General features: G+C 31.5%; 2 protein-coding genes across 5 annotated transcripts; one reads left to right on the top strand and one right to left on the bottom strand.

The window, feature by feature from the left end:
* Position 1: 1 nt before the first annotated feature.
* Positions 2-22,885, bottom strand: LOC126774023 (calcium-binding protein E63-1). Of its 4 annotated transcripts, none has more exons than XM_050495318.1 (7): positions 22,763-22,885; positions 11,346-11,378; positions 9,119-9,206; positions 5,816-5,959; positions 2,232-2,364; positions 1,737-1,885; positions 2-1,181 (listed from the first exon to the last, which is right to left on the bottom strand). In XM_050495318.1, the coding sequence occupies exons 2-7, from the start codon at positions 11,373-11,375 to the stop codon at positions 1,159-1,161; spliced, it is 567 nt and encodes a 188-aa protein (XP_050351275.1). In that variant the 5' UTR covers positions 11,376-11,378; positions 22,763-22,885; the 3' UTR covers positions 2-1,158. The 4 variants fall into 4 exon arrangements, with proteins under 4 accessions (XP_050351275.1, XP_050351273.1, XP_050351274.1 ...); XM_050495316.1 differs by lacking the exon at positions 22,763-22,885 and adding an exon at positions 16,662-16,903; XM_050495317.1 differs by lacking the exon at positions 22,763-22,885 and adding an exon at positions 16,108-16,352.
* On the top strand, positions 21,458-27,987 carry LOC126774022 (enteropeptidase-like). The gene is made up of 5 exons (XM_050495315.1): positions 21,458-21,568; positions 21,901-22,120; positions 22,808-22,914; positions 24,312-24,499; positions 27,303-27,987. The coding sequence occupies exons 1-5, from the start codon at positions 21,517-21,519 to the stop codon at positions 27,456-27,458; spliced, it is 723 nt and encodes a 240-aa protein (XP_050351272.1). The 5' UTR covers positions 21,458-21,516; the 3' UTR covers positions 27,459-27,987.
* Positions 27,988-27,994: the final 7 nt, after the last annotated feature.

Here is a 27,994-nt window from a genome sequence, read left to right as displayed (position 1 = left end):
ATAAAAAAATTATTTATATTTATTTGATCACGAATAATCCACATCACGTGCCTTTCAAAGGCTATTTTTTTAAAGTATTGCAAACGTGACCTTTTTTTTTAACTACAAATATTTAGAAGCTGATACAAAATAACTGTAATAAAATTTCATAGTAGTTCACATTTGTAATACTCTTTACAAAGCAAGCCTTTTTTATTTTAAATAAACTATAAGGTGTGCGGCACGGGGCACTTTGTGTTCGAACTGAACTTATAAACTCCATTCGATTTTATATAAATAAACATTGAAGTGATGTAATATATACAACTCTTCTGATATAAATTATCTTTCACAACCATAAAATTACAATATTTTATGATAACCAAAGTAATACATAAGTAGCTTTGATTTATTAACCTAAAATTACTTTTTGCCAAAAAGCTTTTATTGCAATGTTATTAATTTTAATATTTCATAGTGCCTTAAGAGTCCATTTTAAATTTTTTTTTTTTTATTTTATCAAGTAAGTACAATGTAGAGAAAATAAAAAACATCGAAGAATATTTTTTTTATGTTATCAGTCGTATTAAGTCCAAATGGAGATCGCTCTGTCGTTGTAAAAAGCGCTTGCAATATTATCATGCTTATAAAAATACCTCTAATTTTATTGACTAAAAAGACTTACAGACGAAAACCGCAAACATTTTTGCAGTTTAGGTATAAATAATAATAAAAAAACTGTTCGAATGTTCTATGTACGTGACGTAGCCTACTGACGTAGGTTAGGCTATAACAACTTAAGATAAGTTTTTTTTTAATATACATAATATGTAAATTTATTTACTGTTTTAGCCTCATATTGAAAGGCAGACATTAAAAAATATAACAATAACAAGAGTTACTTCAAAACGTTAACAAACATTAGACAAATATTTTAATCCGCTTTCCTATCTATGAATGAAGCCTTTAATGATTTCATCTATCGGTACACGGTTATATCTATAACCTATAAAAATCTATAAATAAGTAAATTAACCTAACTCGATCCTTGGACAGTATCCAGTTACAATAACTACTGAACTAACTACGACGAGACGTCTGCAAAACATCGATGACAATAGTCGTCAATCAGCTACCAATATATCTAGTGAGGTCGTTCTTTTTCAATGATCATTTTCATTACAACAGCATCTTGACAAACTCTGTAATAAAAAATAAAAATAAATAAAGTTCTAATTTTGACAAGTGGAACAGTGGATCTGTTTGACGTCCCTTGGGTTTGTAACTATAACTTTTTTAATGTTATAGGTAGACAGACGAGTAAATGGTCCATGGTCATGATGCGAAGTAATCACCACTGCCCATATACATTGGCGATGTAAGAAATATTAACCATTATTTACATTGCCAATGCGTCACCAACTTTAGAACTAAAATGTTATGTTCCTTGTGCCTGTAGTTACACAGACTCACTCACCCTTCAAACCGAAGCGCAATATAGCATTTAATAAATAAGTGGGTGGTTCCTACCCAGACTTACCTAACTTTTATTAGAATGACATTTGTTTTTAGCACCCCTTACATTTAACAAAAATCTTTGAAAATACATTGTTAAATAATAACAAATTCCAATAATGGTTTGCGGTAAAATTTTAAATATAACAAGTTTTATAGCAACTTTGTAAAAGAAAATAACCGGTCTATTTTGCAGTGAGTGGTGGCAAAATACATTTCGATTAACTTGGGCTTTTCGTTACCTTCATAATCGATGCGACCATCGTGGTCGATGTCTCCGAGCGCCAGCACTTGGTTGAGTTGTGCGTCCGTCACAGGCTCTCCTATCATCTCCAGCGCTGAGCGCAGCTCGTCCCGCGTTATGTATCCGTTGTCATCGCGGTCGAACACTCTTTAATATAAACAGAATAATAATTAATTGGACATGATGTCACTAGACTATTAATTATTAGGCCAACGGTTAATTAGAATTTATGTTTCATATATTGTAACGATAAAATTGTGACGTGGAAGAAAAATACGGGTAGAAAAGGAGCGCAGTATTGGAGAAGTTGTCAAATGTTTGTTTAAACGGCGTTTTTATTAGCTAGTGTTCATTTGCTGAAAAATGTGTTTATCAAATAATAGAACTTCAGTTCCTTATTTCTAACAATAATCATTCATGTGCACAGATACTAAGAAATTGGTTAGGTCATATTTCTATTTGTTAACACAGCGCTAATTAATGTATAGTTTACTTGAATGCTGCCAGCAAATCTCTCGTTATTTCTTCTTCCGAATCCCCTCCTGTCGTTGTAACATCTAGCCCTTGCAGTGCCTGAATCTTTGTCACCCACTGCATGAACTCGTTCTCATCTATTAAACCATTTCCTGTAACAAAGTTCTTTAGTATTAGATATATTATTTTAATAATTATTAATATTATAATATACTGACTGCCTCATTGTTCTAGTGGCTAGATGTTAGGTGGCAGACCCGAAGGTCATGGGTTTAAATCCCAGGTCGGGCCAATAAAAAGTTATTGAGTTTTCATGAAAATTCTCAGTAGCAGCTCGTAGTCTAGAAAATGGTAGTATGTAGACTCCCGTGCCTCGGAAAGCACGTTATGCCGTTGATCCTGCGCCTGAACTTTTTTCGGTCGTATCGAATTGCCGTCTCCTCGGATTATGAGAATTAGGGAGAGTGTACCTGTGTTTGGCGCACACATTTGTGCACTATAATATATCCTGCGCAGTTGGTTAATCTCTTTTGAGATTGGCCGCAGTGGCCGAAATCGATCTAGAGGAGTTGGAGAACTATTATTATTATTTTAACTATTTTCATACCATCTAAGGTTTTAAATGACACAATATATTATATTATAATATTATATTTCTTATTGCAACATTATATATTTACTGGTGGTAGGGCTTTGTGCAAGCTCGTCTGGGTAGGTACCACCCACTCATCAGATATTCTACCGCAAAACAGCAATACTTGATATTGTTGTGTTCCGGTTTGAAGGGTGAGTGAGCCAGTGTAATTATAGGCACAAGGGACATAAAATCTTAGTTCCCAAGGTTGGTGGCGCATTGGATATGTAAGCGATGGTTGACATTTCTTACAATGCCAATGTCTAAGAGCGTTGGTGACCACTTACCATCAGGTGGCCCATATGCTCGTCCGCCTTCCTATTCTATAAAAAAAAAAATATATATTCTTTTATCTATTAACGATCCAACACTAAAATTCTTCGATGTCAATTAAAATTTCATTTTAACAAAACTTTATATTGTATTTAATATTTTACGTAGAATTTCATAATTTACAAAACTAGGTGATCTCATTTATCAAATAGGAATATACAAGTCCACTCTTATCGTTGACCATAATGCTACAGTCAATGAAAGGGTTAGTTCTAGTCAAGGTAGTAACTTCTAAATACACACACTACCACAATACTAAATAGAACACATTACAAAATACTTTTTATTTTACCCTGCAAGAATATTTAAAAAAGCGTTCATATCAATAAAAGTTACATTCAAATCAATTAAATCAAAATATACTTTTTTCGAATAGGCTCTTTCGAGTACTTTTGAATCATCATTTCACGAGATTAAATTAAATCTAAATATGTAGATGCTGAGAAGTACCGACAAACTGTGCAGCTACTCGCTTATGACAATGAATTAGCATAGGTAATTCGATACAATAGAATTATTATGATTATAAACTAAGTTCACATTTTTTATGTGAATTTTTAATAGTTAGGGTTAAAACTTAATTAACGCAGTAAAAGGGAAGTCATTACAGTTATGACGTCGCAGTCTTTGCTGAGCTTTGAGCTATTTTTGTCCTTGACACGCTGTTAATGTTCATAAGCGAATGTTTCACCTATTAAAATTGTACATTGTCAGGTTGCAAGTAATTAGTAAACGTAAGATACGAGTATAAAGGGAAAAGTATTTCGATAACCCATCCTTAACTTGATTAAATTTATAGAAACGAAAGAAAACACAAACATAAGAAAGTATTTCAAAGAATCTTTGGGGTTCTAGTAGTAGGTAGTCGTATCTACTACATTATTTTTAAATTTAAAAAAAACTTTACCTTTTTATAATGCAATATTATGCATTGTATTATGTGAACATTAACAACATTTTCAAATACATTTTTTGGCCTTTATCAGAAGTAATCTTTTCAAAAATGTTTAGTGTAAAGGCACGGGTTTGTTACCTTCTTACATTGTTTATTCGATTATTTTGCATCATAATTACGTTTTAGGGAAATCGTTGAAAAAGCATTATGTAAAAATAAACTAAGATCTAATTTAAGGGTAAAGTGGCTGCTCCGAGCAATCTGATAGTAGGGGTGGATTAGCATATTGCGATGGTAGATATAGCGCGTTGCGTGCTATGATGCCGAAGTATTTTTGTCCGTTACAGGTGCTTTTAGTACGTCATAGATTTACACAAGACAATGTAACGACTCTTTCATGTTTCCTTCATAAATCATTTGTATAAATAACATAAGCTTTGTACTTCTAACTACGTAGGATTTCCTCATAATTATATTTTCCAAACTTTATGTTTCTTTAAAGGTAAATTCTTAACAGAGTTGGCGCTTTATCAAGTATAATATTTGTTTGAATTGAAGCAGATATGAGAATTATTTCAGCCAAACAGTCAACAGAATCAATAAATCTTACAGTCTATATATACTTATTAAATTACCTGTACTATATTCGTAAACATCGAAAATTGCTTAACAAAAGAATAATCGAATATCGAATAATATTTGATAGATTTTTGCCCATACAGGATACAAGTTTATTACGTTCAACTAGGTAGGTATCTTTTTTAATTTAAGAATGTTTTTATTAATTGCTGAATCAATGCTGCGCTCACTTTTATCGTTCAATGTAAGTAAAGAAACATATACTCATCAAACGTATATAACGCTAATTTAAATAAAAAAACAGCTACAACAATGTACGATTTTTGAAGGTAAATTTCTAATTTTCAGTTGTAATGTTGCACGTTCAGGAAGAGGGGTGTAAGGGTAGCCGTGCGAAGGCGCGAGGTCACCGGAAGCGACGGCCCACACCTGCACGCCATTACAATAATACCTCGAATAAATTATCTCCATCGATTTAATAAACTTTGTTTACTTTTAAAAATATAATTCAATAAATCGGTCTTATCGACTGATTTTTTTCTGCCAAGAATAACACAGATCTAAGCGAAATTCGAATTATACGAATTAGTGAACCGAATTCCAGCATCTTCAGTAATCATATTCATTACGAGCGACTTAAGACAACATTTACAATTAGCTGGTGAGAGAATCGTTAAATGACCTAATTTATCTCAACATGAATAAAAATCAGCGCGAGACTGTTCGTTTTTGGCAACAATTCAAATCAAAGTGCAAAGTGGGCGATGTTCAGCTGAAAGTACTTTAACAAGGACATATATTTTAAAAGCTCATGACATTTTGTCTAGTGATTTAAAGGTGTTAAATTTTATATGATGTTTTAGTTCTGTTCATTAAATACATATATTAATATAGATGAACATTTTCCTATACATAACTTCTGTATACCAAATTGCATTATAGTAGATCATGACAAGAAACAATAAAGCTATATTTTCCACCTCATTGGCAATATTGGAGGCATGTCAAGCACACTGTCACGTGATCAAACAGTTGTGAATACCAAATATAATAATTATGAGTAGGTAACATTTATAGTTCTGTTTATTATATAAAATGTTCTTTATCTTTATTATTTATAAAGAACAAGATAATAAAAAGAATTTAATTTGGGCTTACTCACCAGTTTTACTGGCATCCTTAATAAGATCGGCTATGAGGTCGTCACTGACCTCGATGCCTAGGTTGCGCAGCATAAACTGCAGCTCCGCCGGCGTTACGTGACCGTCGCTATCCCTATCCAACAGACCGAATGCTGTTCGGAGATCTAGAAAATAAAACATGGTTTAAATCTTTAGCATTTATAATGTGTAGTTATTTATTTTATTATGAAAGTTGAATATGTACTACAAGGGTAATACGTTATGAATAGGGTTATGTAATAAACTTATAATTCATTAAATCAACATATCCATCATTATAAGTTCAGCTGATTCACATTATCTTATTTACATACCTTATATTGGCTAGTATGTTAAATAACAAAGACAGTAGTAAAGAAATTTACGACGTCAATTTGTACCTACTCGTACAGTACTTCTAATTGACGTGGCCATTTGGAACTTTACAAGTACATATAAGTAGGTACTAAGTAACACGAATGACAATATAAGAATTTAAAACCATTAAACTAATCTAATGATAAAACTAGGAGGTGAATAGTGGAACTATTTAATTGCTATTAGCCATGCCCTTCTAGTTTTTGATAATTTGTTTTTTTTTTTTGTTGACAACTCCCATACTGACTAGAACGGAATTTTTAGTATTTGTAAAAAATGAATTGGTAGTATAAAATATGACAGCAACGAAGAATTTTAGATTCAGCTATAAAAGATATCGCAGGTATGCGAATTTATAATATACAATTTATATATACAAACTTTAGCTTTTTTTCGCCTACCTCTCACGTTTACTTATATCGTATAAGCGCGGGATAAAACATGTATGGCACCGTGAGATATTTAAATATCTATAAATATTGGCTAAAATAATAATGCTAAAAGTATCTTTGTTTTTCTTCTATCAAATATCTATATCTATATTTTCGATTGCATATAATATTATGTTTTAAAAATACAATAAGCGCTAATACAAAGATTTGGTAGCAACGTTTTGGCGGCGTTCGCCTGAAAAGCGCCCGGACAATAATATTTTTCTCTTCGAAAACAGTGACATTATCAAAAAATATACAACGTATTACTTAGCTTATATCCGACAAGAAATAAAAGTATCTCAAAGTCAAAGTTTCACATTAATCCTACATCTCCTCTAATATTTACTTAACGAAATCTAGAGGTCGCAATAGTAATTTATAAATTTATGATTATATTTTAGTAAGATCTCGTTTCTCACCGCCACTTGGCTTCGAGTTCCGATTTATATTAGGTCTGTTTGATATATACATAAGTATCCACATGATTATCACGAGTATAAATTCTGTTAAATGGCATTGCAACTAATAGGCGCTGACATGAATTTACGACTTCGATGATAGAATCCTTGATTATTACATCGTTTTACATGAAGATATAAGATAACACATGTGTTTTATCGATACTGTCAGTAAGTGTATTTTGGTTTAATTCCATCGAATAAATTTTCTTTTTATAATGTACGCATCGTAAAATCTAGCAATTACTTATAAATGAATGCGTGAATTATTTATCGAAACATTTGATCAAATACCTTTATTTTTTAAATTTAATAATTTCTAAACAAAATATAAATACCAATATCATATCTTAAATAAACACTATAATAATGAATCGTAAATATAAATTTTGACAAAACTACTTACAGAAATCATTGTTTTTTTGAAAAGTCATTTCACTCAAGTAACAGTCGACACTCCAGCTTACTCATGTAACAGGTAAATTAATTACATAAAATTGACTTTATGTTAAATCGTATATATAATCTCAATATGAAATTATGACAATCACTTCAGTTTTAATGGCAAGATGTTTTATGAAAATGAGCGTTCTCTCATCAGTTTGCCTTATAACGTTCACAATATTGACAAAAGATTAGGAAAACGCTACGTAGATATAGCTCTTATCTTTCATCTTTCAACTTTAAGACAGCTGACGAAGCGGCCATGGAAATTTAATTGGCGCTGAAAATAAAGATTTTACCTAAATTATTATCAACATTTAGTTGCACCTGTTCATCGTATTTTTGGGAACTTATTTTTTTAACGACAAATATGTATATTCCAAATTTTCAATTTAAGCTCTTATTTGAGATGACTATACTTCTCGTAGTTTGTAGTCAATTTATATAATTCGCTAGCTATGCGTACATTTAAAATGACTTGTAAACAGTAGTTGTATTATTATTCAGTGGAATTATCACAGATTTCGAAATAGATACCTATATAAACTTTTTTATGTGTATGTCGTGGGATGTTCTTAGTAACACTTGTTTTTCTTACGTTTCGAATAGGATAGGAATAATCTTAAGACAAGAATCTATAAGAAATTATTAGATTATATAATAACATCCATGGTTTTCAAATGTTGTCAATTCTCTGCATTCCTAAAGTTAAAAAATCTCACTAATGTTCTACAAAAAAAAACTAAATGTTTCATATTTAGAATGTTTGTGTTGTATAGGTACTATATCCCAGCATAATCCCACTGCCAGCAAATGCATGTTTTGCCTCGACGTTTATTCAAAGGTAAGCATCGTGAGAAAACCTACATGAATCGGATTTAAAACTACCTTATGTGTATCCACCAACATGCTTTGGAGCAGCGAGGTGGAGTGAGCTCCAAAACATTCTCAAAAAGTAGAGAAGGCCTTAGTCCAGCTGGGGGACATTATAGGCTGTTATTTTGCTTTATGGACAAGTATAATACAATAGGATATTCTGACACAACCAAAGCGTCGTTATCATTAATGGAAATAATTAAGGTAAAGTCCCTAAAATGAAGAATCGTCTTATCTCATAATTGTTAACTAGAGGTTGTAAAATTTCGTCTTATCTCTTATCGTCGATGAGATCATGCGTATCCATAAGTCATAAAATGAAAAGAATAGCAAATAAAATACTGAATTAAAATAAATGTGTTCCTGAGCCTTGAAACCGATGCTATCATGATTTGATTAGTAGAAATTGTATTTTGATTATCTTTATTTTTTTAGCTCACAAAATGCATTATTTAAATAAATACTATATACACATCCCTTTAATTAATTAAGTACATGCGTAATTTATTCAGGTATACATGTATTAGCTTATAAAACCAAATGTTAAGCAAACTTTTATATCGATTTACGAAAATTGACGCCATAATGGACATCAAGTAAATTTGTTTCGATAGTATTGACTTACAAGGTAGGATAAACATTGGCTGGCGTCCGAAAATGATTGTGATCTAATTAAAATGATTGAATAATCAAATAAATATTCTCATATGCTTACTATTGAGCAATGCCTCGCTTGGCGCTGGTACGGAGGGTCGATCGTCCACGGGAGACTGCTTCTTTTTATTTTTTTTCTCATCTTCTTGCTGCAAACCGTTACCACTATTTGAGTTACTTAAATTAGACATACACAAACTTGAATGGTACACTAACATTAATTATTCAGTACGCAATATATTATATTTCAAAACAGTGACTTTACTGGTCATAATATGCCATCGACATATCAGTATAACTTTATCAACTTCCGAACGTTATCAGTCTTTTTGTTTGTCTTATCTGTCTATTGGTTGATCAATAGATTTAATATTTATCATCGATATAAACATTATTTGTTTTATTTTTAAATTAATCAAATTCAGTAAAGCTCTTAAAAGTACGATATACGATGTTTTATTTAATTATTTAAATTTATTATAAATGCATAGTAAGACGAGATTCGATAAAACTTCAAAATCAAATTATTTATTATTACGTAAACTGTAATTCGCACTGTCTGAAGCAAAATAAACGCCACCTACGAATATCTATTTTACCTATAAATCTGTAACAAGCTTTTCATCGACCGTTTACTGTTTATGTAATTTTGACAAGACATTTTTTCAACTATCATTAATTCAAATAATATGAAGCCGAATTATTAAAGTAATAACATAAAATTAAGACGATAAAATATTTACAGCATTACAAATAATCAATTTGTGAAGCTACATAAACATTATTTTATTTTGCTATATATTTACATACTATTATTAATTTTTGTAATAATGTTATTCATACAGAAAGCCCAGCTTGTAATAAAATTATATTAATTCATTTACGTTTCGATTTGTTTATTTAAATTTCACTTAGTTATAATAAGATTTATTTACATTACAGTATATTTTCAGACTGTTAAAACGTATACACGATACGTTGAATGTGAATGTCGCACAACCAAAGATACATTATATGGGAAGCGTGATATTGGATTCGCTTGTCAACTTATAGCTGCCGCAGTACCGACATTCGCAAAATATTCCCATAAAACATTATTGCATTGAGTTATCAAAAATGAAACAAACTAACAACTCTGTTAAACTTTGAAACGACTTTTAAATGATTAGATTATCAATCATATGGGAATACCTTATGAAATATATTCCTTACAAAATCTGATTGCCAACTCACATTTAGGGTATGTCATTATTTCATTTTAACGTATCATTTATCATATTAAGATTTAATATGATGTTAACTATACCTAGGTTTATTATGTATGTATGTTATTTATGCCAAGAATTTATGACAGCTTACATTTAGCATATATAAAGTTGGCGCTTCGGCCTGTTTCAATATTGTAGAAGGACTTATTAAATATAACTTTTTGATAAATATGTAAGTGCTAGTTTCAGTAAATGAAGTTAGTATTGAAATAACTAATGTCGCGGTTGGCACAACATCAACTCGGGACATAGCCAGTAAACATATCTGCAACGTTTAGCGTCTTGAAAAAAAAATAGACATTTCTTTCCTGCCGTTCAAAGAACCGTTTATGAGTTATTGTTCAGTACAAACACGATTCCGACTATATTTTACATTAGAATTATCAAAGGCTATTTTATGTTACATTAAAACTACTTGTTTATAAAATACACTATTATGTAAAGGTATCTACATAATTCTCTAGTGTGGATTAATATTGAGTTCTCCTGCAATCATAATATTAGATAAATTGTTAGCTATTCAAACATATCATTTTGTATAAATAAGTCACAAGTGCTCAAAATACTTCAACTCAGTAAAGTGGTCAAAGTCAAGGGGACACAATGTTTCAAATTAGGCACATAGTTGCAAACATACGTAGCATAACAGAGTTGTGTTGGCAAACGAGCGAACGCACGCTCTAAAAGATTCCAAACATTACCACTGTAATCTGTAAGTAATGTTCGTATAACAACACATACGAAAGGTAACTTCAACTTAGTGACAAAAGTGTACCTAAACTTAACCCAACCAAACTATTATAAGCAATTTTAGTAATACAGACTTGATAGCGTTTTTGCTGATCAATTTAGAATCAAATAAGAAGTCTTTTAAACATTATTTTTAAATACTTAAAGATAAGGTATTTATCTATGCAAAAAACTCTTGTATAGTATAACTTATGCTTATGCAAATATTCGATATATATTTACAATAGTATGTACATTTGAAGGTTTTAAATTGCCTTATGTATATCTTACCTTTCTTCTACTCCTCGAAGTGGTTGCCATACCCTGTAAACAAAATTAACCGTCATCATGTTGATATAACATAAGTACCTACCTACTCATAGTTTTGTAACTCCAATAGAAAACAGGGTGATTATGTAGCTAATACCCATTCAATAGTTAAGAATCATTTCTTGTAATGTTTTGAGTCTTATTGTTATTAGGATAATTTATGTTTAAACCAATATGCCGCCGAAGATATCCTCACACTCTGCAGCAACGCAAAATAAATAAATTAATTAACAAGTGAATTTGAAAGCGCTTTTTATCTTAATGTACATAGGTACTACGCAGATGTCGCATCATTGTATACCTATTGTATATAATTAGTTGATAACATATTTATATTAGGACTTATCGTGTTATTGACTTATTTTTTAATGAGTAAATTAATTAGACTATTTAATTTGTCTACGCTAACCATATTTTGTATATGTTTTTGTATATTAACAACTATTATCAATAATTATAAATTTATGATTATCTCAAAAAGTAGAGAAGACCTTAGCCCAGCAGTGGGACATTCACAGGCTGTTACTGTATTTGTCATGTGTTACGATTGAACGTATCAACTGTAATCCGGGCGTTGTGCCAATAAATTGTGAGGAAATGTTTTAAATTTCGTTCAAACATTAGGGACAACTTGACTTAATCGTAGGATTAAGGCTAAAGGAATCTTGATACATGGATTACGAGATTATGTTTACATCATACTAACACTGTATACTAACTTATGTCTAAAGTACCAAGTCAGATTAAGTCTTTATGAGTCGAGTCACGTGGCTCGCTGAATAAATGGATATATTATTTATTACGATATTAATTTAGTGGTAAGGAGTTTAGTATTAAAACAAAATAAAAAGTTTGATATTTGATCGATTTGCTACTAATTTAAAACACCCAACAATTCAGGTGTTTAAAAATTAAATTTAAAAATTTGAAATTTGTTTTTATAATAAACTAAAAGTTGTTTTCTACAAAATTTGAGATTATTTATAAAAACTTACATATCGCATCGCGCGCAGCAACCAGAAACGCAAGCTCTTAAATATGTGACCCCATCGACAATTCAAATTCATGTTCAAAACAAACCCGCGTTAACCTGGTCGTGTTCTTGATTTCGGTGTTAGATTCAATCAGAAGCAGAAATAGCAGGAGCAGTGGCCGAGTTTCCTATCTTTTATTTATAATCGCTAAACTGAACCGACTGATGCGTGCCACTGTCCAATTGCTATTTCCCGCGTTCAAACGGTTCCGACTAGAATGACTCGTCATGCATTTTTACAATTGTGAAAATTTTGTTATTTGTAAAATAAATTTAAATAAAGTCAGTTATGTTATTATTTAGTGCTAGGTATATATGGGTATTCAGAAGCGACAATAGAAAAAAATGTATTCATCTATGAACCTTATGTAGAGATTAGAGTTTTCGTGTCAATATACGAACTTGCTAATAAAAAGTAATCAAAATAACGTACTTTTTTTTCTTTGTGCTCAATTGCACAAAATATTTTACCAATGTCTGTCAACGTATACGTAGCATAATAGCGATTAGGGTAAATCAGCTATGTGTAATATTTTACGTTAAAATTTGAATGACATTATCTTTATTGTTGTTTTGACATTATGAACATTATTATATTTATATGTTTTAGTACTTAGTACTCTATGTGTGATTGAGTGCACGGTTCACATAAAGAATTATGTATATAATAAACAGGCTTAATTTTATATAATATACATGCTTATGACTCATTGATATTTAATATATAAAATACTTTCGATTCTTAGACTTTTTGTTAAGAAATTATATTTCCACAAAATTCCTTCATCGTGGACAAAAATATAGCGAGCTCAATGTCATAAAAATACTATTTAATTATAAAATAACTAACGAAATAGAAATATATTTATTCGAAACTTGAAAGTTTAATTGACGACAGCAACAATTCTCTATAAAAGCAAATTTTGCTGTCGCGAGCCATAGTTAGAATAACTGTAATAATATTTTTAAGTTTCATAAAAGCTAAGCATGTTTTTCAAAGATTAATAGATAAAAATTTATGGTACGTCACAATGGAATTTTAATCTTGGGCAAGAAAAAGAGGGCAATGCTAACGTCGTTTACCGATCGATGCGGTCAAACCTTTATACGTTGGAGCCAACCTTGCACTGTACTTTTGTACCTAGATTATATTGGTGTGACCTAACTAATGACCAAACTAAGCCTTTTGTCACACGATACATAGTAATTACAAATCGAAATGTACAATTTACGATTTATAATGTTTATTTAATAATAGTCTTTTTATATTTATTTCTGACCTTAGTTTTATGTCTCCGATATAATGAAACGTATCCCGAAATCGAAAATAGCTTTATTAAATTTTTCCCATCCTGATTTTTTTTTATGCTAAGCTTTCCATAAATGCAAGAACAACATCGATGTTTTCATAAATTACGCGACAAGACAACTACGCAGCTACACTTTAAGCCGAAATGAGAATATTTCAAAAGTTAAGGTAAAAAAAAATAGATAGGGCTAGATTATACAACTACAATAATGATGATGTCCTGAGTGATTTAGGGAATGGCAGCATTTTACTCTGTAATGGATTAGCATTTTACGAACTAGCTTCTAACTTTCACAAGCTATAAAACTACCAAAACAATAATAATAGTTGATTACATTCTATGAAAACCAAATACTATTTTGTTTTCTATGATATGGTTTACAGCATGTCGACTATTGAAGAAGATTTTATTTTTTTAATGATCTTGTAATTTGTCAATCAATCTAAAATACCGAAATTATCGTTGTTCTAATGTACAAGTTTAATAATTTTGCGATTTTTAGATTAAAATATGCGTGGATGACTATTTAATTCTGCCGTTCATTATAGTTTCAATTAAATTAAGTATTCATTGAATTATAAATCAAAATAAAGACAAAAAAATCTAAGAACAAAAATTATCTTATTTCAATTTGTCAAGCCGCAAGCAACTGTTATAACTACAGTATATTTTCAGGCTTTTAACAGTATATCATTATTCGTATTTGGAAATACGATGACAGCAAAAGTTTTGATAAGTATAATATTTATATTTATACATAAATCCGGCATTTGTATGGTTAAGCGCGCTAATCTTAGGACTTATCAGTCTAATTTCTATAATTATTTTTTAGTAAGATGGTCCGATTATTGAGGTAGGACAGATACATACTTTTAACTTCTGGCCATACAAAATTTTTATTAAAAAACTATTCTTAACATTCTCTCAATTTTCTATTTTACATCATAAATATATGTACAAATAAATAACGACAAAATATTTAAAAATCTTTTTGTATACATTGATATTTTATGTATGTAGAGATATCTAAATAAAATCATTTAGAATTTCTTAGTGAGATTAATATTAGTGGTACGCTATTTTGTAATCTACTATTTTTAATGACAAATAGCCAGAGCTGATTCAGTTAGATACTATTTTATTATATTTGTTGAGTTAGACAAGTTTCTCTTTATTATTTATCTATATCATCTTAAGAAATCGTCAATCTATCTTATAAGATCGTAAGAAAAATATACATAAATATACTAGTCTTTCAAAGATATTTGTATAGATGTAGAAGAATTTAACTGACTGACTGATCTATCACCGCACCGCCCAAACCACTGGGGCTTGCACCATGAATATTTGCATATGGGTGGTTCCTTTTACAAAGTAGGTTAGCAGTAAGGAAGGATTTTTGAAAATTTATCCTCTAAGGCAGTGATAACCCGAATGCAGATTTGAATGAAAATACTTCATTTTTGTATAAAGTACTATCGAAATTAGTATTTAGCAATTCTGAATGAACGCGAGCGAAGCCGCGGGTAAAGCTCTAGTTGTTAATAAAACTATAAGAATATTTAGGAACAATTATATGATTTAGAAATAATTTACATTGTTCATACGCATTTCAATATCTATAGCGATTTGCAACTTAGCCGCCTTCAACCTTTTCAGAACTATGAAATAGGCAAAATAACTTGTAACAATAATAAAATATAATTACTATCGAACAAAGACGGAGCAATTTTAAGTTACTTTTGTGAAATTATTTACAGTTATGGGTAAACATAAGTAAAAACGTGCTAAGTAGATTTAAACGACATACAGATACAAAACTTGTTTGAGTTTAATGTTTCTCAAATTAACAACATTTAACAAGCACGAACACAATTGTTATATTTTACTGTACACTGTGACCGTTCCTTGCTCTTCATATGTAAATTTTATGTTTTTATGCTATAATGAAAATAATAAAAACTTCAACGAATTAGAAGTGGTTGTTGTTATATTTGATGATGATATGAAGATGTGTATTATGGATATATTTTGATTATTATTTTTTTTCAAGTAAGTATTACGATCGAGAACACAGACATTTGCGCGGCAAATCTATCCATATATTTTCTGCAGACGACGATGGTCACATTTACGTAAATTACGCTAATTGAGGCACGTGTTTAACAAGAATGTTAAATAAGAAATACATTTTCACAATTTAACCGAAAAAATATAAAAAATCAAATTTCACTCATTTTATAGGCACTCACATTACACATTGACTTGAAAATAAGTTTTATGAACGTGATACGAAAACCGTCCTATCTTCCAGTTTTTTTTAAATTATTTTTTTACCGTTTTTATCCGTTTGCAGGTATTAATATTTTTATATTAGTACCTATGATAGTAGACTAGCTTGATATCACGGCGACGATGATGGCACAGCAAAGGCGCGTCGTGTAGATGTCGCGTATGGTGCCGGCCGTGGTGAGCGGCGTGGAGAGTTAGCACGAGTGCCTAATGTCGCGCCTTTGTACGACGTTGGATGTTCGTTTATTGCGCGGGTATTTCGGTATATCACCGCCATCGGACAAATCACGGCCGTGCGACCCGGTCCGAACGAGCGCTCTAATAATAAACTTGTTTATATTTTTTATTCCCCTGATAACTTTTCAGATTCCGTGCTACCTTCTGTCTCCTAAGCCTGTGTGTGCGGACTACACTCGATGACCTCGAAGAGCACGTGCGTCTCAAAATAGATACATTGCGACACTTCAATTAGGTAAATTGGCGTTCGTTACAGATTTGATAAAGCATTGTAAGGATAGCATGTGTCGGCGCCAAAATCCGTTTTTGGCGTCGATCGTGTTATAAATCGGACCGATATGAGCCAACGTAGACATTGCGATGACGACGTCCGAACGATAGAGTTCGATTTGGTACGGTACGTACCGAGAGCGTTTCAGTAATAGCATTGCAGAAGGCGCCAAATCCGGAATGCGCGGCGGAAGGACTCTGTGGCGGTGTTCCGCTCGGGCGGTCCATGGCGCGGTGTGCCCCGGCGGTCGGCGGAGCACTGCCGCCAGCCACCGCACGCCCGCTTATACTCGTCAGTCACCGCGCCGCGCCGCTCCTCGCGTTACATAAACCTCGCTGCTACAACGCTATCGCAGTCCGCTCCCACCTGTCCGCTGTCGCTGCAATTTGGCATAACATGCTACTAACAACAATAACAAAATATTAATAGACCCAACTATTTTTGGTGTACTCAACACATGCTTTGATGTATACTAATTACTTGCGTTTTATCTTTACTACGTAAGGTTACTATTGGCATAAATTTATATAATTATACTTTATTATATATAAGTATACGTATCTACATTTTATTCGATCGTAACGAGGCTAAAAATTACAAAATTCATTTTATATCGTAAATGAATTAATATATAAATTCTCGAATGAAATGTTTAGCCATACTTTCCATTCTATTGTTATCATTAAGGAAGTGCTTCAGTTATCTTTAAAGATAGTTTTCATAAGTGCCTAATTATGAGCGTTATTAGTTTACGTAGTAAGTCTGACTCCGAAGTCAGAGTTAATAACCATAGGTATATAAGTTTTAAAAAAACGACAAAACTTTTATATATACATATATATTGCCACAACGAAACTATAAATATAACTGTCTAAAATTCAAAGACATTGCTACACATTAATTATAAATCCTATAAGTTATATAGACTTATCGACTTGTAATCTTAAATAAATAACAACTTTTTTCAACTAGGCTTAATAATTGAAAATTTAATTTGAAATAACTTCATTATATTAATTTAACGGTAACTCGGAAGACTTTACGTAATTATAATGCCTACATTAAATAAATTTTGTATAATTGGTATCAAAATCAATGAAGCTTTACTTACTAGCGTGAACAATGACGTGTATTTACATACACGTTATTACTGTTCTTATCACCTATATGTTAAGAATTAGCCCAATAAGTTAATAAAAATAGTACCTACCTAATAGGCTATGGAATTATTATAATAGGCATAGAACAGGCAAGCTCGTCTGGGTAGGTAACATCCACTCAACAGATATTCTACCGCAAAACAGCAGTACTTGGTATTATTGTGTGTGAGTAAGCCAGTGTAATTACAGGCACAAGGGACATAACATCTTAGTTGTCAAGGTTGGTGGGGCATTGGTGATGTAAGCGATGGTTAACATTCCTTACAATGCCAACGTCTATGGGCGTTGGTGACCACTTACCATCAGGTCCCTATTATATTATATTATAACTGCGTGCTAATTGTTTTATTATTTCTTTTAGTAATTACAACCGCGATGCCTCCCAAACGAGCATCGTGGTCTGAAAATGATTTAGCTTCATGAGTGGTATTATGGAGAGTGCTTCGGCTTGTCACCGGCTGATACAGATGATTTTAAGTGCTCCTATGGCTGTTAACCAAAGATTTTTTTCATTATTCTCAAGGCTTTAAGCATAATTAGTGTACCTATTATTATTGATCTCATTTACCAAATGTACCAAGTATATTTTTAATTATGATTATACCATAGTATAATAAGGCCTACTAACAAGATTTCAATTTAATTTTGTCTTTGTTTACGGCAGCATTTGCCTTTTTTATTTCTTATTTGTAGTAGTTGATTTACAACTTTATTAAACATTAAAATTAGTTGATTTCGATTAACAATTTTTGATTTATTTCAAATCCTTACTATAATTTATGCAAGCTAACTAATAATGAAAACTCAAAACTAAACACTTTAATACAGACTTTATTAAAGCCTACTGTAAGACCTTAAAAGTAAAAAGTAATAATCTACTTTCTTACTTTATTATTTATTGTACACCACAAAGAGAAAAAAAAATACAAACATGGATACAGCCTAAGGGTCCGTTCACACAGACCGGCTCGGAGAGGAGAGCAGATTTTTATCACGTTGGAAACAGTGTTTTGAGTGATTGTAGTAAAGTTTATTTTTGCATTTGCACCTTTTTTGTCATTAAAAATGCCTGAACGCGCTTCGTGTGAAGTAATAAAAGGAGCCGACCGGCTCCGCTTGCGTGCTCTTTCTCGCTCGCACCCGCTTTCAGATCTCTTCCAGCCGGTCGATGTGAAATAGTTGGCGGCTCCGCTCCGGCCAATTCCAAGCGTATACGACCCGGTCTGTGTGAAAAGAAAAAAGCAGGCCGATGCTCTCCGAGCCGGTCTGTGTGAACGGACCCTAAATAAAAGTAGCATACAATTTTGGCGACCGCTACATAGCGATCTCTTCCAGGCAAACAATTATAAACTAAAATATAAAAATAGAACAAAATTGCGACTCCTTTGGGAACTAAAGTTATTAAGTTACTCACAGCGCGTACTCTGGAACACACAACATATGAAAAATGTGTGTATCCATTTGAGAACAGTCCTCACTTAAACCAATGCCGGTCTTGTTCATTGACTGGCCCTGAGACATCTTAATTGTCATGGCGAATCACACATTAAGAGGGAACTATATTCTTTGACATTGAAAAGAACGTTCTGATGGATGGTATTCTTGAAATGAAAATCTACCTTTCCTCGAGTATATCTTACAATAAATGTATAGGAATTGTGGGTCAGGTTGAAGTAAAGCTTCAAGACTACCAAATAAGTTGTGGTGGTGGTGGTGGTAAATATTCTGTGTAATTCAGTATATGAAATGTTTGTGTTTACCCATGATCAAGGTAGAGATCCAGGTAAAGGCTAATAAGCCGAAAGCTGCACCTTACCAACACTATTTCACTTTGGTAGCGAAGTTTTGTATAAAGAAACATATTTCTTGTACCTCCCAAGGAGATATTTATATTTTGAGACATTGTGTATTTTGCATTTCATTATTTGCACCTAGAAGTAAGTATATGTAGTTTTTTAGTGAATATGTCCGAACAAACATTCTAATCCTACTCAACAAAAGATAATTAAAAGAATCCCACCCTTTTTTGTGGAATTTCCAACCGCTATGTAATACATGTTTATCAAATTGTTCAACAAACACAAACAGTAAGTTTTAAGAAGATTAGACCACTTTTTTATATTAATATATAACCTTATTTCTCCCGAGAATTTCCAAAAATTACAAATGTAGGTATGCATTTATTTTTACTTAGAAGTTTTAATATTAAATTTCATTCATCTTACTTCAAAAATGACGGACTCCCCATACAAACTTTCAACCCCTATTTCACCCTCTTAGGGGTTAGGTTTTCAAAAACCCTGAAATACGTAAATTTGTTTATTCTAATCAGAAGCTTGTGTGTATTTATTATTTTAAGTTTCTAACATATCTGGTTTAAGCTATGCGTTGATGAATCAATCAGGACGTCAGTCAGGAGGAAGTTATTATATATATTGATAAGGTGCTAAAATTATAATAACCTACCTAGAGCATGTTCACAATAAATTTAAATATATAGGTATTAGGCGGTAGAATCGGTATTTTATATATAATAATGCGAATGTTCGGTAAGCCTGCCAAATATTGGGGCGAATCAGGGCTCTAGCCCAACGAGCTGGACTCACTGATTCGTAGTTGAAGACCTGAGGAAGACCTGAGGTCCCCATCAGCAGGCTTAGTGACAATGGAAGCGATCTGCCCCCACTTGAGTCACTGGTTAGCAAGGAAAAGCGGCTTACGTATAGGCTGACGAAAGTGCTTAATGGACATGGCTGTTTCGGTAAATACCTGCACAGGATAGGCGGGATCATCAAATATCGTCCATGGAGTAAAGTAATAGGAATACAGGAATAAAAATAAATAAAATTTACCAACTACTACGTAGTTGGTTTTATAAGTATAAAGACGTTCTTCTAAAATTTCTTTCTATTTAAAAAATAAACCCAATAATTCATTTACGATTTCATCCGTTTATTTATGATAATAAAATAAGTTATTAAAAAATTTGATTTGAATGCATCGTAACAGCCTGTAAATGTCCCACTGCTGGGCTAAGGTCCCCTCTCCCTTTTTTTGAGGAATAGTTTAGAGCTTATTTCATTACACGCTGCTCCAATGCGGGTTGGCGGAATACACATGCGGCAAAATTTCAGTGAAATTAGACACATGCAGGTTTTGCAATGTTTTCCTTCGCCGTAAAGCAAGACATGAATTATAATCACAAATTAAGCACATGAAAATTCAGTGGTGCTTGTCCAGATTTGAACCCACGATCATCGATTAAGATTCAAGCGTTCTTGCCACTGGGCCATCTCGGCCCGGCTTTTAAATGCTTAAAACAAACAAATAAGTAGGTATTTAGAGTAATAACTAAATAGCCAAAAATTCTAATGCTTAAATCCTTACATGTTATTATTACTTATGTTATTAAAAAATATTTAAAGCCAATACCGAGCTACTTGAAATATGCATTATCTTTAAAAATTATAAAATTGTTAGACAGCAAAACATATTATTGAGAAATTAGATGAATTTCGAGTTTCATTAATCGATTTAATATAGTTTAGCACAATTATTCTTCAACATTAATTACACTATACTTTCAATACACATAATATTTGCAAAATGACGTGGTTTAAAGAAACACCTGTACAATTGTAAATCGATAATAATTATCACGATTTTTACAATACATTCGAAGAACTATAAAGTATTAATTGTTATAAACGTTATTTTTATTCAAGTTGCAACCATAACAGATTATTATCACAACGATATGTCTATTTTCAATTTAACTAGTTCCGATTTTTATATTTTATTAGTCATAACAATAATAAATTTGTATTTAATGGAGTGTGGTAGAGTAAAGAGAGTTATCGGAGGAGAGGAGGTGGCTTGCGGTATTTCAGTTAACATTTATTATTATTTATTATATATATATATATATATATATATATATATATATATATATATATATATATATATATAATAATTATTAATTTAATTAATTAATTCTTTATTATATTCTTTTATAAATCTATTGTGAGTTTAGTGATATGTCTATATGATAAATATTTTCAATATACGTTATTGAGACTACTTAACTATGATTTTAAAGTACGAAATTCATAGACAAAAATAATAACAATAATAAACCTTAATATTGTTTGTTCGTTGTTTTGTTTTGAAATAAATAAATAATGTGAATTTTATTATTTTATTACTGCCAAAGGTACTCAAAATCGAGTCGCATCTTTACAAAATGCAAGTAATTCTCATCATTTATGTGGCGCCACCTTAATTTCCCCACATATCGCTGTGACGGCAGCGCATTGCGTCGAACATGAACCGGAGAATTATTGTCTTTCCCTCAAGAACTATTGTACAAATGATAACATTGTTACACCTAGTGCTCGAGTTCTGGAAATTATAACGCATCCTCTATACGATCGGTAAGTGAAAGTACTCGTATACTTGTAACATTGTACAGAAAAGTACTGAAGATTATATTCAGATTGCCTACACCATTCTAGATCGTTTAATCTTTTATAATCAGTAGGTATTTTTTGTTGCTTTTTCTATAAAATCTTAATGACATTGACTAAAAACTAAATTTATTTTCATTAGGAATGGGTTTGTATTTTAAATTTATACTTTATAATTAAAAATGCAATATTATTGTGATTAATCCCCCTCTCATCTTAAAGAGAAGGTTTGAAGTTTACTCCACCGCGCTGTTTCATTATGAGATATACATACGTGTGGCAGAGTAAGATCCGACATTGCATTATCCATGATTTTTCCTTTTACCACGAGATGAATATTATAAACCAAATGAAGTAGATGAAAACTCTTGCTTGACAAAATTTGAACCCTCGATTTTCAGAATTATAATGTTAATATCATATTTTATTAACTCTTAATCTTATATATATAATCTTAATATAGCTTTGTAAGACAGTTTTGATTACGTTGACTTATTTTTTAATCAATATTCGTGCTGTTCTGGAGATATATACAAGGAAATAGGTAATAATAGGAAAGCCATATCAAAAACAAATCTATTTGTTGGAGAGAGAATGAAAACAGCTTACCTAAACTAATATAGACGTATCAGTGAGAAACTTATACGGTTTCAGATTTTCTGGAGCGCATGACATTGCTGTGTTGCGGTTACTACTTGAACTGAATGACATAACATGGCTTAATGATACAGTGCTACCCATATCCTCGTTTGGAATATCAGGTAACTGTGAATGAACTGCTAACGAGCTTGCCTTCAAACAAAAAGATCTGTCACAGCCAATAAGCTATAATTACAATGTTTTTGTGCGCCTGCCAAACGTTTCTATCAAAATAAGAAGGTGCTACAAACGGACAGTCAGATAAAGAAATAAATGAGAGCAAATCTGTTTTGCATTATAGACTTTTTGAATTTGTATGTATCATATATACAGGATTGCATCGTAAAATACTAATAAAAAAAAAAACAAATGCCAAAAAGACTTGAAAGATATATTAAGAATAATATAATACATACATACATACATACATTGTCTTCGGTTGTACCGTGTAAATGTCAGTTGTTGTGGTTGTAGTGTTCTATTTCTATAATCTCTTTAAGCGCATCACGTGAGCTTTTTAACTAGTACAGGTGGCTGTTACAAAAATGTTATGATGGAATAATCACGTAGGAAACTATAATATATTTAAAAAAAAAATAACTTTTTCCATTTATAATAATAATAATAATAATAATAATATCCTGGGACATTTTTCACACACGGCCATCTGATCCCAAATTAAGCTTGTACAAAGCTTGTGCTATGGAAACCAGACAACTGATATATTACATATACTACTTTTCTTTTGTAAATACATACTTATATAGATAATTACACCCAGACTCAGGGCAAACAGACATGTTCATGCACACAAATGTCTGTCCTGGGTGGGAATCGAACCCACAACCTTCGGCGTGAAAGGCAAGTGTTCTACCAACCACGCCAACCGGCTCGTTTTTTGATATGAGAATTTGATATGAGAACCTCAATCTTAAATGAGAATCGAACATGATGTTAAAATCATATTTGCTAATCATTGAGCCATATAAACATACATTTTTAGGAAACAAAGATTCAAGAAAAAAAATAAAGGAAATAAACATTATCGGGAAAAAATAATTTTTAAACAACTTGCCTTCAACGTCAACGAGAACATATCCGATATCCGAATGTCATAATAATATAATGTTTCATGGAGTATATTATATATTATGTATTCTACTTTTGAATGCAGTCAATGTCAATACGATGTTTGTCTTGTAGAAAAGAGCCGCTTCAGGGTCGAGCACTTCAAAAATTGTCACCTTATAGTTTCAGTAAATATAAGAAAATAAAAATAGTTACGAGTGTCCGGGCCTTAATAAATGGTTCCTACTTCATTCATGATTCATCTCGTATTTGGCAGTGAAGGAAAACATCGTGAGAAAATCTACGTTTGTCAGATGATATTATGCAACGTATATATAAACAACACGTGCCACAACTGAATGAGCGCGGAACAAGATCTACATTATTTTTCTCAATATTGAGAAAGGAAGCATTTGCCTCTTATTTGAACTAATGTATAATAATTTTATAGGTGAATGTACAATCTACGGCTATGGATATAAAGATATAAACAGAGAAGAACTTTCAAATATGTTACTAGCAGCCAGACTTAATCTAGTATCTCTGGACGAGTGTACTAAATCATTAGGACAATACGTAGCTCCAAAATACGATAGCGGAATGATATGCGCCGTGGGCGAAGAAGTAGACGCGTGCCAGGTTCGATAATTTTATATATCATACTATTCATACGATGTCACTATCGAATACGTCAAAATAGACGAAAATAAAAACAGTAACGTAATAAAATGTGTACTACGTACCGGATATAGATTCCGTTTAACAAATATTATGGGAAACAATTTAAACTAAATATAACAATTTATCATCAGTGGTTAGAACATTTGCTTCTTAACCGAAGATTTGGGGTTATTTGTTTTTATAATTCATGTGCAGTGATGAAGGAAAATATGCAGAGGAAAACTGCATGTGTGAAATGCAAATCTTCCACATCCATATATGTACTGGAGGATCGTGGTTGTATGAGACCCAAAGCTTCTTTTCAGCTTTGGGACCTTTACAGCCCGTTATATTCCGAATAGTTGGTGGCTTGATTATAACGCGTCCACTCAATAATGTTAACAATAGAAATATAAAATGATTTTATGCTAGAATAGCTGCAAATAATCTTTACAATACATTAGCATGCTTGGCAAACTCTTGTCAAACCACGTTACTTTATTAAATGTAAATGACATCACATTTTGTGAGAGATTTCGATACAATAGATAGCTGATCGTAATAGCTCGTAAGGCAAAGAAAAATCACTCATCGTGATTCATAATCAAATGTAAGCAGATAATTATTATATCATCAATAATTAAATCTTATCTATATCAAAATAAGATTAAAATAATAAAAATTGATTATTAGATGTATGTACTCTTAAAATAATAAACGTGCACATATTTATTAAGCAAAATAGCTAATATTTATTAATTTTTGTATGGGTAAATCCAGTTCAGTTAATAATAAAATACTGTATGTAAACTACATTATATTTTCATGGGTTATCTGATCAAAAACATAAAATTTTCTGTATGGAGAAAGACACGAAATGTCCTCTTGTCTTTACTATATTTCTGATTTCTACTCGTAATGCTATAGTTTATTAAGATAAAAATTTAATAATGTATTATATTTAAAAATAATAATCTAGGGCTGTAACACTAAGGATTTAAAAAAAATAAAAAGGAAACGTTTTATTTTTGTTATTTTTATAGCTTTTGGCGCTTACTATATTTTCTTTTCGCGAAAAACCACATCTCCTTTCGCACGTCACCCCAGTGTTACCACTTACCAGTCGCACTGTAATTACAGTAGTTCTACTTCATTTTCCCCCGATCTACTGTACACTGTATTAACAAGAATAAAGTATATGAACAGCACTGCATTTTTGAAAAACACAATTGACTGTATTTATACTAATTTTTAAACGCTTAAAGTTAACATCAGCCAGATTTTGCTACGAAAAGCTAATGGAACGCGAATTGCTAAATGTTCTGCTACTTAGTAGTTACACAGACGACAGGAACGCACCTGTAGTTATTTGTTCTATATGCTATGAATAAGTCGATCAAATTCTGAAGATTTTAAAGATGTTATATTTAACATTCCAAAATGTTTAAATTCGAATTAGTTACATAATATACCAACTTAACAACAAAACAAAAAGTAATACCATCAGTATTCAGTTTTACGCAATTTAACTTTTATTTTGCCAAGTAAATAAATATGCATCTGTGTTTTCTGCTGTTTGTAGAAATTAATGACAAAAAAATTAATAAAATGCAATCGGCTCGTAAGAAGTACAATTAAAGGAAACATGCTGGCAAATCAAGCTATCAAACACCAGAGTGCCAGTTGCATTTACTTGAATCCTACTGATAATATGTAAAAAAAACTTAATTCCGATATATATATACGAATGAGAGGGCTATTGATATAGCCCTAGATGACGGTGATAGGAACTAAAATCTACCTAAATACTGAGAAAATTAAAGGTTTTAAAACACTCTAAAAACACTGTATTTTATTTAATTTTCGCTGTATTTTTTCATAATCAATTTTTTTTAGAAGTGACAACATATACAGAAGAATTAAACCAAAATCTTAAAAAAAATGTGCAATACACAAAAAAATAATTAAACACAATACTGCCGGTCGTTGTTAATACAAAAAGCATAAAAATGATATCGTGTCGGAATATGGGCATTAAAGAAATAAGCGGATGAAGTAGAAAATTTTGCTTTAGGCGCGCTCTTAAATTGCTGTTACTTTGAGTTTAGGTATCAAGGCATCGAATATATGAAGATATGTTTTGAGTAAATAATGTGGATAGTCAGCATTTAACCAGTTGATCATTGTAGACCGTTTATTTTTTGTTCTTTTGGTGAGATATTGCAAACCACTATCTACTATTTGAAATCATTTCACAACTACAAAACCGCACTCATGTAATAGTTTTGAATCAAACACGAAGACAAATGAGGACATATAACTTAGCCGGACTTAGTCGTTATATTTATCCTGATCAACTTATTATTTTATAATAGAAGAATTTACATTATATATATACTGTCTGGGTAGGACCCACTCACTTATTAGATTTTCTACAGTTAAATGGCAATACTTAATATTATTGCGTCCCGATATGAAGGATGAATGGGTCAGTGTAACTACAGACACAAGGAACATAACATCTTTGTTTTAACAACGTACAACCACAAATTTCTTACATCGCCAATGTCTATGGGCGGTAGTAACCACTTAACATCAGGTGGCCCATTTGACCGTCCGCCTACCTATAACATAAAATATATAAGTATATATACTTAATATGATCACATTGATAATTTGAATATTATCAAATAGGAAAATGATATGTAGAAGTAATAACGTTTTTTTTATTACGTTTCATACCAATTATATTTTAATTGAAGTTCATTTCGTACTTTTACAGGGAGATTCTGGTGGGCCACTGATGTGTGCGGGTAAGTTTGAAGGTATATGTGTGTACGGGCTCAGTTGTGGAGTACCCGGGATTCCCGGAGTATACGTCAGTATCGGCGCTCATATACAATGGCTGAGAAGTGTTATAGAGGACATACGATCATAATTTTTCACTGAGCAGCTTATATGGCCAATATTTAAGTGCCAAATAAATTATAACATTATTATTGTTTAATAACTAATATCTGTTGACTATATTCAAGAAACGATTTCTTTTGCTTACGGATAGTAGCTTTGTCTACGTGGCCTAATTTCAAAGCTACAATTGACTTGTTACTCTCAAATCAACAGGCTACGAATAACGGGTAGTAGGGTAAATGTATGAAAATCACAGATAATAATATTTAAATGAGATATTGCAAGCGATAATTTGTATTATCAATGAGTAAAACGAATTTTTTTTATTTTTTTTATCCGTTTTTGGATACTGTAATGGGACTTTAGTCAGTTGCTTAATTCAAGTTCCTTACATGGGTAGATTTATTCCACAGAAGTGCAAATTTTGGTTCAACTAATGCAATAAAACTAGTAAAATATGTTTTCAAATACATTTATTTACTACACCAATTTACTAAACATGAAAGATTTTTTTTAATATAGTTAGTTTTAAACTTAAAATGTTGAATGTAAAAAAAGGTTCCA

Source organism: Nymphalis io, chromosome 15 (assembly GCF_905147045.1).
Source record: "Nymphalis io chromosome 15, ilAglIoxx1.1, whole genome shotgun sequence".
Lineage (NCBI taxonomy): Eukaryota > Metazoa > Arthropoda > Insecta > Lepidoptera > Nymphalidae > Nymphalis > Nymphalis io.
This window is presented reverse-complemented; position numbering and strand designations above follow the sequence as displayed.